The sequence below is a fragment of the Garra rufa genome, chromosome 16 (genome assembly GCF_049309525.1).
Source record: "Garra rufa chromosome 16, GarRuf1.0, whole genome shotgun sequence".
In the NCBI taxonomy this organism is placed as follows: domain Eukaryota; kingdom Metazoa; phylum Chordata; class Actinopteri; order Cypriniformes; family Cyprinidae; genus Garra; species Garra rufa.
The window spans coordinates 33,270,233-33,279,918 of record NC_133376.1 but is presented as its reverse complement, the minus strand read 5'-3'; the positions used below and the strand labels follow the sequence as shown (position 1 = coordinate 33,279,918).

Sequence of the window (9,686 nt, the reverse complement as noted above, 5' to 3'; positions counted from 1 at the left end):
GCAGCCTTGTGAAAACAGCCTGTCAATATTATTTCAAGGAAACATTTTACAGAACTACAGTACACAAAGTGAACTACTCTTCAAGCATATGGAGACTAATCAGTCTCAATGGTCGAATGCCGCCAAATCCTCACACTTGTAAGTGCCCTGTAAATCGCAATTCTCAACCTCTGCCAACATCCCTGTTAAACCTCAAAGCAGCTTCATTATCAAGCCCTTTTGACTTTGCTTGCACCCTCAGTCCACTTTCTTTTTCCCAACTCACGTCACACTCTGTTCAAAAAACATATGCATTCTGGTGCTGTTTAACCTGCGGATTAGTTCTTATTCCCAACCACAAGCATAGTCAGTCAGCCTAATACTGATGTACATAATACTTTGAAGAGTATTAAATATATATATATTTATGCATTTTCAAAGAGAAAACTAATTTAGTGTGGTTATTAGGCCATGAATGAATGTGAGAACTAAGAGTAACTATATACATGAAAAAACGTCAGGACCTGACAGTACAGTTTAACCCTGAGGGGACTTTGGGATTTGGACAACATGAAATCTTTCAAGTTTAGCCACTGGAACATGTTTCTTCAAACTCCAGGGAAGAGAAACATGCAGAAAGTGTGCAAGTAAGAGTTTCTGTATTATAGTAGCAGATAGATGCATGCAGACATATTGAGGCTCACTTAAATTAGATATTTGATAACTAGTCATATTTATATACAGGTAGAACAGGATATCAACAATACATGTATTTAGTACAGAACAGATACGAACGACATAAAAACCTCAGTCTGCATTGAGCTCCATCATCCTTCAATCTCAGAGCTCAAGGCAGACACGTTTGCACTCGATATTAGAATCAGTCTGGTAAACGGTTTTAATCAAACATCTTGAGTGAGGTTTGCTATCTACAAGTGTTCAACAGTAGGAATGCTTAAGTTGTTGCACGGGGACATAGTGTTAAACACTATACAGTGGTGATGTTTACGCCTTTGGAGAGGAGAAACAGAAGCTTAGAGGAAAATATCCTGAGGTCGCACATCAGAACTGGAGAGTTGCCGCACTAGCAGCCCGTCTAAACTCGTGTTTCTATGACAGGTTCCCATTTGGGTCACATTCCTGAGCTGCGCTCTACACTTTAGACACAGGGATTTAATTAGCACTTCTGTCTGGAACCAATGTCAGCTGAAGATATGAGAGTTTCCTTTTTCAAAACGTTGATGTGTACTTCAGCAGATTATTTAACAAAAGTTGAAGCTATAACAAATTTGTATGTGCCACGTGAACACCTGGAAGTGCACATGGTAACCGTCAAGAGACAGAAGCCGTTTAAATGTGAAGAAGCCACGTGAATAAATAAGTTGTCTCCACATTTAAAAGACGAACAAAGAAAAAAAAAAATTTAAGAAATGTATGAAAAAACAAATCCTGATGAACGAAAGCAAGTACACTGAAGGAAACTATTATTTTCCCTGAAGCATTTGTTACTTCCATCTTGTCTTTATTTTCCTCTTGCTTCATCCGTCTATTATCTGCAGAGGCTGTGCGGCACTGTGCGCTTTCCCTGGCTGTCCAGACGAGGCTGAGCGCTGACACTCTGAGGCTCTGCTGGACGTGACTCATGGAGTGCAATAATCAGCAGGCCTTTAAGGGACCTGAGCATTCACATCTCTGAGAGAATAAGAGAAACATGAGGTCAATTCTGTGAGGTCAAATCAATATAAACTAATACAATACCCATTTAGTAGACTCAAAGGGATAGTTCATGAAAAAAAAAAGAAGCAAATTCTGTCATTAATTACTCTGTCTGTCATAATAATTAAGTCATGTCATTCCAAACCTTTAAGACCTTTGTTCATCATCAGAACACAAATTAGATTACTTACTGACCCTGCATAGACAGCAACGCAAACCTACATTCATGGCCCAGAAAGGTAGTAAGGACACATGTAAACAATTAAAGCGCGTATATAAAACCTGCATCACATTTATTTATGTAATTAAATCATTAGTGTTTGTGAATTCATAATAGTATTATGCTTTATAATTTTTAAATGGGTTTAATATATCATGCAGCCCTAGAAAACAGTCTAATAATGTGTTTCATTGATTATTCTCCGTGAAAATTGCGACACTTTCAGTATTATGTCAGTTAGTTAACACAGGCAAAATGCAATCGAGGATTTTTAAAAATGGAGTACCTGAACTGAATCGATTAATCGTGACAGCCCTATTCAGAAAACTCTTGGATTTCGTAAAAATATCTTAATTTGACTTCTTGACTTAAGTTCTTACTGGTTTGGAGCGACATGAGGGTGAGTAATTAATGACACAATTTTAATTTTTGGTGAAAAGCCCTTACCGGACAGGGCTTCAATAGGCTGGGCTGGATGAATGGAGCTGGTTTTCTCTTCGAAGGCCACTCTAGGCCCTTCAGGGCCCCCATCGTCCATCAAAGGTTTGCTCTTTGCATGAACACCCAAATCGATTAGCTCCTCAAAGCTCCAGGATCCCCCTTTACCATTCAACGCTGGCACCAGGTTCACTTTAGAGTCCTCGTTCACAAACTCTGGGCCCTCCATCAGACAGGATTTGGGAGGTGGGCTGCTGGAGATCAAACCACTAATGTAAAAGCTGAAGATGTAACCCAAATGAAACTAGAGTAAATAAAGTTATTTATGTACCTATCCACTGAAGGATCCTCTGTGCTGGGTCCATTGCTGTTCTCTTTATTGTCTACATCTGTTTGCATGTTAATACTAACAACTGGCTCCTCTTGCTCTGTGACTGGCTCCTCCACAGGTAAGTGATGCTCCTGAAAGTCTGATGACTCTGTCTGCTTGACATTCTGCTCTGACTCAACAGCCTGGTTCTCTACATTTAAATGAGAGATGGGATACACAATAGCTAATTATTTTGTAAACAGAAACTTTAAGGACTCCTTTCAGCTTTCTGCCAAAACAACAATGGTTTCAGTTTTATTAAAAAACTGAAGTAAATATACTGCTGTACAAGCTGCACATTGACTACTCTAAAATAAATCCAAGTTTCAGACTTTCGGCATAGGCTTCCTTTTTCGAATTTGCTTAGTAAAATTCTTTGCAAATACTCTGTAAAGCAGGTGTTCGGTTTCATTTCACCAATTCTCTAGTAACTTGTCACTTGCTTGTCAGTGAAACATTAGTCACCTGCTACAAAGAAACAAAGAAGTAATATTCTGCCATTTCTGGCATAAAGATACTGACCCTTATTTTCACAGTTTATTTGGTCCTCAGCCTCCTCTCCGTTTTCATCAGCAAGGTCTCTCTCATCATTACCCTGAGAGAACACACAGACACAACATAAGTAACTGTCTGGAAAGGGAAATGATGGATAACAAGCAGATATAACATGCCTCAATTTTATATAATTAAAATTAAAGCTGGTGAACTTGCCTTAAATTCGTCTGTTTTTCTGGTTCTCTTCATAATTTCCTCAATTCTCTGCAGATAGAGACAGAACACTGAAGCAACTTGCATGGTTCTTTAAAATACAGCTGTTACTGTAATTGCAAAGTCTGTAAATGTCAGTGTCATGTGATGGCGTTTACCTTCTTTCTCTCCATGCGTTCCTGTTGGTTCTGTTCCAATATGCGTGCTCTCTCCAGACGCTGTTTCTCTGCCTCCTCTTGGGCCTTTGCTTCAGCCTCCTCGCGCTGCCATTAAATAAACAAGGAGTCAATTATTTAAACAGAGCAGCTCTTTCAGGATTTCTGTGCATAGGGGAATGTCAACTCACCTCTTTCTGTAGCTCAGCTTGTCTTTGCTGCTCCTCCAGCTCCATTACCTGTCTCTCCTCCTCTGCTATACGAGCCTGCTCCTCCTCTTCTTTCTTCCTCTCCTCTGCAAGCCTCTTCTCCTCCTCTGCACGCCTCAAGCGCTCCTCCTCCGCCAGCCGCTTCTCCTCTTCTTTCCTCAGCCTGTCGAGACATGATACCTTAGGGCCTTCGGCACTTCAAAAGTGAATAGTTTTAACACACCAAGCTGAGGATCACTTCAGCTTTAATGAATGCATAACGAACCTGATCTTACAAACAAGAAAAACAAGAACATGACTATAAAATAATGCCAGTGTATTCGTTCTGAGTAACTGCCGGTTTAAGATCATAATAGTATATTCAGAAGCAGTTAACGCAGAAAGATTTATTGACAGTATTGTGTGCACAGTGAAGTGTCAAAGCAAGTTTCTGACGGCGAAACAACACTGAAGTTAATAAAAAAAACACACCTGTCCTCTTCTTCTTTCTGTATGCGGAGTTGCTCTTCTTTTTCTTTCAGTTCACGAGCCAGACGTCGGTTCTCCGCCAGGATCTTGGAAGCCTCTGCAGCTGAGTTGGTTCCTGCGATAGCTTTGGAACTGGATTCTGAAAACATTATGCATATTTATATTATCTTTCCTATTATTTATAATTAATAAATTACTTACTTCTATAGTGATACACATAAAAAATGCATTAAAAAGACAACAAGTGTCTTTCACCAAGTTAAAGTTAGATTAAAACAGATTTATGTTTCCAGCAGAGGGCACTGTGTCTCAAGGATAAACCTGAACAGAACTGTATACAAACTCAGTAACCCCAGCACCATCTGACCTTGTTAGTAGATATCTAAAGACAGATCATTACACAAGCAGTGCTGGTTTGCTGCTGTAATAGTTCAAAGGCTTTGTTTTGGCCAGACATTTGGCAAGGCAGGAAGCAGTAAAAAGCAGAAACATTTTTGAAGCTTATTTCCTAAACATTGGATGAAGAAATGACCCGCTTCATCATCATGACTGCAGCACTTGGTGGAGGATCTTATATGTGCTAAAAGAAACATTAAGAGGAGTTTGAAATCATTTTTGATAACATCACACTTTAAATGTATCATACGTTTGTTCCCCCATTGATCCTAAGAGAAAAATTTAAATAAACTCCAAAATTAAATTCCAGATACAGTGAGGGAAACAATTATTTGATCCCCTGCTGATTTTGTATGTTTTCCCACTGACAAAGAAATGATCAGTCTATAATGTTAATGGTAGATTTATTTTAACAGTGAGAGACAAAATAACAAAAAAATCCAGAAAAACGCCTTTAAAAAAAAAATTGCATTTAATGAGTGAAAAAAGTATTTGATCCCCTATCAATCAGCAAGATTTCTGGCTCCCATGTGTCTTTTATACAGGCAACGAGCTGAGATTAGGAGCACTCTCTTGAAGGGAGTGCTCGTAATCTCAGTTTGTTACCTGTATAAAAGACACCAGTCCATAGAAGCAATCAATCAATCAGATTCCAAACTCTCCATCATGGCCAAGACCAAAGAGCTGTCCAAGGATGTCAGGGACAAGATTTTAGACCTACACAAGGCTGGAATTGGCTACAAGACCATTGCCAAGCAGCGCTGTTTTCATACTAGATACATCTAAGTGTGCTGAAAGATCTGGTATAATGTTACAATGCTATTCTTTGCATTTGTTGCCAGTTTAATAAAATTATTATAGTGTATTAGGTCTTCCAAAATTCTACAAAATAAAACTGAAAATCGAGGGTGTACTGGCAGGCAACGCAATGACATGGTCCATTAAACTAGTTAAATTGCTTCTTTCTCTACACTACAAGTCAAAAGTTTATGTCCAGTGAGATTTTTTGTTTTTTTAAAGAGGTCCCTACTGCCCACCAAGCCTGCATTTGTTTGATCCAAAGTACAGCAAAAACAGTACATTTTTAAAATATTTTTACTATTTAAAATAGCAGTTTTTTAATTGAATACTAAATAAATATAAATATTTCTGTAATCAAAGCTACATTTTCAACATCATTACTCCAGTCCTCAGAGTCACTTAATTACTTCATCAATCATTCAAATATGCTGATTTGCTGATCAAGAAACATATATTATTATTATTATCATCAACATTTAAAACTGTTGAGTACTCAACTGTTGAATTTTTGATGAATAGAAAGATCCAAAGATCAGCATTTATTTAAAACTTATTTCAAAATTAAAAATTAATACTTATATACATCAAGTATGCCTGAAATTGATCAAAAGTGATAAAGACATTTATAATGTTAGTAAAGATTTCTATTTCAGATAAATGCTGTTCTTCTGAACTTTCTATTCATAAGAAACCTGAAAAAAAAAATCTACTCAGCAGTTTTCAACATAATCATAATAAAAACGTTTTTTTTTTTTTTTTGAGCAGCAAATCAAAATATTAGAATGATTTCTAAAGGATCGTGTGACTGGAGTAATGATGCTAAAAATTCAGCTTTGAAATTACAGGAATAAAATACATTTTAAAATATATTCAAATAGAAAACAGATAATAAAAATATTTAAAACTATTTTTGCTGTACTTTGGATCAAATAAATGCAGGCTTGGTGAGCAAAAGAGACTACGGTTCAAAAACTTTTGACTGGTAGTTTAAACATTCTTGGAAGTACACAATTCAACAAAATATTTAACACTGTTCTAGTGAAAAAATCGTACATATTATGCCTTTAACAGCAAAATTACAAAAAACTACATTACCCATAATTCTGCAAAGAAATTTCCACCAATCACAGCACTGAAATAAGCAAATCATGCTAAAAGAACTCAGTAGCGCCTTCCCATTCCTATGAAGCACTGAGAATGAGACAGTCTTCCTACACTCTCAAACTAATTCAATACTAGTGTGCCAATAAAAAAACAGAAATGTACACAACTTAACATTTAATAGAAAATTCAGAAATCACATTTTTTTAAATTCCCTGGCATTTTCAGGTATTTCATGGAAACCCAGACACTAGTTTTTTTGGAGTTCACTCACCCTCTTTGGTCTTGGGTGCAGGTGCAGGTGCGGGTACGGGTGCGGGTGAGGGCGAGGGTGTTGGGCTGGGCGTGCTGGTTTCTGGAGACTGTGGGGTGACAGGCATCATGGGAGACATATCCTTTGGCTTGGAGTCCCTCTTGCGAAGGGTAGGCGGGCCGGTGGGGGTAAGAGCAGGTTTCTGAATGGGTGGAGGTTTGGATGTGGCAGAAGGCTGAGGGGATGGAGGCCGCTGTTTCAAACCGCTGGGGGAAGGAGGGCGGAAGCGTGGACTCTGCCTGAAGGACACAAACATAGAAGTTAAAAAGAAGGGCTTACACACATTGGGTGTCAATCTCAATTCCTGGAGTTTAGTTCCAACCCTACTCCAACACACAAACCAAGTCGTTTCCAAATAAGCCTGAAGGACTTGATTAGCTGGATCAGATGCATTTAATTAGGGTTGAATCTAAACTCTGCAGGGCTGTGGCTCTCCAGGAAGTCTGACAACTGTGCTATAGACAATGGGAGATGCAATTTCAGCAGCGGATTGTAAAGGTTTGAAATCAAACTATCAGTTTAGAGTGAAACCACTGCAGGCTAAACCTAAACCCAGGGGTCTTACTTGGCTGATCCAGGTGAGGGCGCTCTTGTGGTGGTGTTAGCAGCAGGAGAAGGAGATGGGGATCGATGACGATTAGAGGGCGAGGCAGGGCGTTTTCCTACTGGTGACGTGAAGCGTTTCTCCTTCTCAGCTTTCTGCTTTTACAAATGCAAAAGAGTAAAAAACACAAGAGATCACACCTCATCCATTCTATGAACCAATGAGCAAAACCCTAACTTTAAAAGATTCTGAATGCCGGATTTTTAATGTTGTTGGGTAAAAAATAAGAGCTTCACATTTGAAAGGCACTATGTAGTGATCAATCACTATGGTGTATATATCACATCACTGCAGCTGGGACTTGGATCTGAAAAAGACTGTGGTAAACATGTCCTTTCAATCTATTTTTAATATTCTGTCCACATGCTCGCGGTGTCAATGGGACAAATTAACTAAATGCAGGACAGGGTCATAAATGTGGAGATGTCTTTTAGTGGAAACCCTCCCCACATAGCAGAGAGTACATGTTTTCAACTCTAGATATCTCTCCAAATGACTATCAAGCAGATCAGATATAGAGAGCTGTAAGGTCAAGTCATTGGTGAAGCTACAGTACAGTACAACCATCAGAAGAAAACATGTCAGTTTCAATTTACATTCTTCCAGTGAATATACAATACAAGCTCTACTTGCTTTCTCTTTGGGACACACACACTCAAACTCAGTTAGTGTTCATTATATGTAGGGCAGTGCTACAAATTAACTGTGTCTCAATGAATCACTGAAGTGAGCATTTATAAAACGCTATATGAGGGTTTACACTGTCACATGTAGTTCAGATCTGAATATGTTAGAGACTTTTTGCAAGTTAAGAGGTTGAATGCTTCTAAAAACCTTTTTTAAGAAGATTAAATAAAATGCACAAATAAAATTAATACCATATAAGCAGTGTACGGTAATGTTTATACATATTAAACTGTAACCAGTTCAGATTTTTACAAAAAAATAAAAAAAATCATAAACTTCACATTTCTCCCTTTAAAGCATTTTTAAGAAAATGGCTTAGTCAGAAGTATCAATTATTATATTTAAACAAATATTATCAATTACTTATTATTTTAAATAACAAATATATTTTACTGTCTTAATTGTTTAGATTTTTATAAAGCATTACCTTCTTGTTAATCCACTAGCTCTGCGTATTTCCAAAATAAAAATATGGGTAGATTTTTGAAACAGCAGAAGGGCTTATTGAAAGTGCACATTCATTCTCTGTCAGCAGGTGGCGCTTTGGGAACGGCAAGAATATAGTGTTTCCCCGGTAAGCAGCTCCTGACCTGACTACTTTGAAATATTTATTCAATATTTATTTAATGAAATCATAGACTTTTATAGTTTAATCGTCACACTAAGCCATATTCCAATTCTTGTTTTTCCATCCCCAAATTTAAGACCTCTCTAATTAAGACTTTCTTGCACCATTTAAGACTTTTTAGTTCTGAAAGATCATGTGACACTGAAGACTGGAGTAATGGCTACTAAAAATCCAGCTTTACATCATAGGAAAAAAATGACATAAAAATGGATTTACACAGAAAACGGTTTAAATGGTGCTAGTTTACAATATTTCCACTGCATTTTTGAATAAGCAAATGCAGCCTTGTTAAGCTTAAGAGAATTCTTTCAAAAATTCTTACCAACCCCAAACTTTTGAACAGTAGTATAGTTTAACATCACCATGTTTCGCTAACAGCACAATGCTCAAACAAACAGTGTATAGCACATACAAATATTGAGTGAATATGTTTTTAATAAAATTAGACTATTATTTAGTACTGAATTGAAAATTCTACTCAAGTGTGTTTCCAGCTACACACACTCGATTTTCTGTGCTGATGAAATGTGTCCAAATGCCTGAAATGTGTCTATGGTTTGTACTTTGATTTCTATCATAGGGAATCAGTAGTTTAAAAAGAACAGTTTGGCACTTAGTCAAAAATTAGATTGATGTAACCCAGTTCCCAGTCTCTCCAGCACACGCTGCTGCTGGAGCAGTCTTAAGCCTGGATCAGATAGTGTTATTCAGAACGAACAGCTCACTGATTAACGTCAGGGATAAATCCAAGCTGTTTTGCAAAGCAAACCATAATATACGGACATATAAATGTCTGAATGAGAACATATTGTTTTAACACACTGCAACTTAGGAAAACACAGATAAGGCACAGATACTGTGGTTCCATTAAGCTTATCCTGGTATTGAGACTG

The 9,686-nt window shown here is 37.6% G+C and overlaps 1 protein-coding gene across 11 annotated transcripts in view; it reads right to left on the bottom strand.

Annotated features, from left to right (window-relative positions):
- Positions 1–693: 693 nt before the first annotated feature.
- Positions 694–9,686, bottom strand: part of map7d3 (MAP7 domain containing 3) — a 36,579-nt gene continuing 27,586 nt past the window's right edge. For 9 of the 11 annotated variants that reach the window (XM_073819955.1, XM_073819957.1, XM_073819959.1 and 6 more), the window contains 10 exons: positions 7,440–7,573; positions 6,836–7,113; positions 4,267–4,402; positions 3,778–3,958; positions 3,590–3,694; positions 3,435–3,482; positions 3,246–3,318; positions 2,685–2,874; positions 2,363–2,607; positions 694–1,671 (listed from right to left, as the gene is read on the bottom strand). In XM_073819955.1, coding sequence (XP_073676056.1) covers positions 1,664–1,671; positions 2,363–2,607; positions 2,685–2,874; positions 3,246–3,318; positions 3,435–3,482; positions 3,590–3,694; positions 3,778–3,958; positions 4,267–4,402; positions 6,836–7,113; positions 7,440–7,573 — 1,398 coding nt within the window. In that variant the 3' untranslated portion in view covers positions 694–1,663. The remainder of the gene's footprint in view (positions 1,672–2,362; positions 2,608–2,684; positions 2,875–3,245; positions 3,319–3,434; positions 3,483–3,589; positions 3,695–3,777; positions 3,959–4,266; positions 4,403–6,835; positions 7,114–7,439; positions 7,574–9,686) is intronic. The other 2 variants (XM_073819956.1, XM_073819965.1) reach the window with 1 other exon arrangement.